Source organism: Sinocyclocheilus rhinocerous, unplaced genomic scaffold (genome assembly GCF_001515625.1).
Source record: "Sinocyclocheilus rhinocerous isolate Xijiao unplaced genomic scaffold, SAMN03320098_v1.1 scaffold975, whole genome shotgun sequence".
NCBI lineage: Eukaryota > Metazoa > Chordata > Actinopteri > Cypriniformes > Cyprinidae > Sinocyclocheilus > Sinocyclocheilus rhinocerous.
In genome coordinates, this window is record NW_015628726.1 from 1,690,935 (window position 1) to 1,693,618 (window position 2,684).

The window sequence follows — 2,684 nt, forward strand, 5'->3', positions numbered from 1 at the left end:
TACATTTATATATATATATATATATATATATATATATAAACATATATAAATATACATATGCACACAGTATATAATTGTTTCATTTAGTAAAGTTTGATTGTTATTATGATTCTTACGATCTACTTTAAGTTTTCCAATAAAATAGCTTTGCTGCTGATATGGTATTAAATTAATTAATTAATTAATTAATTAAATAGACAGCACATTCCCAAAGAAAGACACGACACCTTTGATAAGACCAAGGGACTTTAATAAAGGTCGATTCTTGTCTTCTCATTGACCATATGGTGCGTTAAGCCCATTTTTGTAACACATGACCGGATGCACTTTCAGTAAACTACCGCCACTCCTAAAAGGCAAACGGTGATGGTGGAAGGCATCAATTATAAAAGTTCATCCTTCTGACTGACTGTAATCCTTGTGTACGGTTATTGCTTTTTCAAAGGGGAGCTGACAGTTTGGATTAGATTCTGATTGCATCTCTTATACAGTCAGCTTCATTTTGCTGTGTGATAAAAGCAGCATTGTTGCTGTTTTTTTCTTTTTCTTTTACTGTATTTCCACAAAATCATGATGTGTAATTTTCATTTCCTTTCATGAGACCTATTGCTAGTATGAGCTTTTCTCTGCAACAGAAAAGACTGTGAATGTCTTTACTGAGAGCCTTCATGATTCTGAATTAATGCATTTCCAAGACCAAGGTTACTGTACTGAAAGTATTTTTGTAAAAATTAGAGTTTATAATTTAGCAGACTGTGGCCTTTGTACATTTATAGTTATTTTTAACAGTGGAGCACAATTTTGTGGAGCGTTTTTTTTTTTTTTTTTCCTCCTCCAAACAATAATTTGGTGAGATAAATGATGCAGTACGCGTGTTTTGATGTCTCAGACCAGGAGAGGTGCGGAGTCTTTGGGTGCAGCTTAGAAAAGACGAGCCTCACCTCCTGTCCAATTTTGAGGAGTTTCTTGCCAGGGTCACTTATCAGATCAAAGAGGCCAACCAGGAGAAGAAAGAGATGGAGACGGCCCTTAAAAGGTCAGATGTCAATTAAGATGTTAAAATCAAAATGTTGAAAAATGTGTTAGTGCTACCTTTAAAATAAATGGTTGACTTGGTTTGATATTTTGTTATCTATTCAGTGGCATTCATACATTTTTGAGTGTCAGCCCACTATATGAATCCCATTTTGGTTGACTTGACAGTCACATAGTATTCGTAGAGGTCGACCGATGTATCTGTTTTGCCGATTAATCGGCACCGATAGTTGATGGCTGGAACTATCGGTTATCGACAAAAATAAGACTCAGTGGACAGATGTGATGCAAGGAATAGGTAAGTTGGCTTCTGCATGGATTTATCACAGTTGAGCCTGACTGTATAAGTGGTAACAGACTTGGCTTTTGCTGTGCTCCAAAAGTGGATTTTCTGAGCATGAGCAAAGGTTAGATTTTGGTGCCGAAAGGTAGGTTTGCAGCATTCTGTTGATAATTAAAGGATATATTACAAGCAAAAAAAATTTGAATGAAAACTGTAAATAATGTGTAATTCATGCTCACATTATTATGAGCATCACTCGATTTTCTAATGTATTGATCCCTTTAATTTATTAAATACCACTTATTCTCTTTATGTATGTATTGAGGCTTGATGGTCATGTCTACTGTGCCTTTGTCACCTGATTTGTATCTAACTTTAATATTGTCTCCTAGCAAAAAAAAAAAAAAAAGCAATGGGAATAAGGTAACAAAAGATAAATTGCTTCTGAATCAACTGGCAAAGAATAAATGCTTTTTGAATGACGTCTGTTCCATGGACCCAATGAATAGTTTCATTCTTTCATATGACTAAGTGACTTAAAAGCTTTTTGAGTGATCCTGACGTCTTTCATAGGAAAGCGGCGACACATGATGATGAAATCCAGAGGCTGTATGAAGAAATGGAGCAACAGATCAAGAATGAGAAAGACAGGATACTTTTAGAGGTGAAACAATTATTACAGTTGAGTGTTACCATGGACCTCAAATTGTGTACTTCAATGTATATATATATATATATATAATAGTATATAATTAAATATATAATATAATTTTTTTTTATTAAAACATTAATTTTACACTACATTCAGAGCATTTCAGATTCACATTTCATACCAAAATCAGAAGAAAAATATTTTTTGCAAGAGATGTGAAAATTACATTTAGTGCTTTTATGATATTTCGAAATCTATTGGCTGAAATATATTTATGTACATCCTGCCTATGTATATGCCAATATATACGATATAATATATGCGTGTTTTGGACATAGTGTAGAATAAATATATTCAATCTCAAAAAGTGAAAAACATATAATTAATATAATGTAATGTAATGTAATATATATACTATAATATAATGTAATATCCACCTTATTTTTCAACCCAGAGATAAGCTTTTTTTCCTGTGAATGTGCAAGAAACACCATTTTGCCATATCAAGCAGCAAAACTAGTTTTTTTGTACAGCTAAACATATCTGGAAGCAGATGACACCAGAAACTTGACACATTAAATTTCCAAATGGCCACACCCGCTCTTACGGGTATATAATATAATATAATATAATATAATATAATATATAATGTAATGTAATGTAATGTAATACAATATTATATAATTTCATGTTTTTTTTTTTTATTAAAACATG

The 2,684-nt window shown here is 32.2% G+C and overlaps 1 protein-coding gene across 1 annotated transcript in view; it reads left to right on the forward strand.

Moving 5' to 3' along the window:
* LOC107738427 (EF-hand calcium-binding domain-containing protein 4B-like) overlaps positions 1-2,684 on the forward strand; it is a 22,114-nt gene that overhangs the window by 11,937 nt on the left and 7,493 nt on the right. Inside the window, exons 5-6 of the mRNA XM_016550195.1 lie at positions 890-1,036; positions 1,892-1,982. Of these exons, the coding sequence (XP_016405681.1) occupies positions 890-1,036; positions 1,892-1,982 (238 nt within the window). The remainder of the gene's footprint in view (positions 1-889; positions 1,037-1,891; positions 1,983-2,684) is intronic.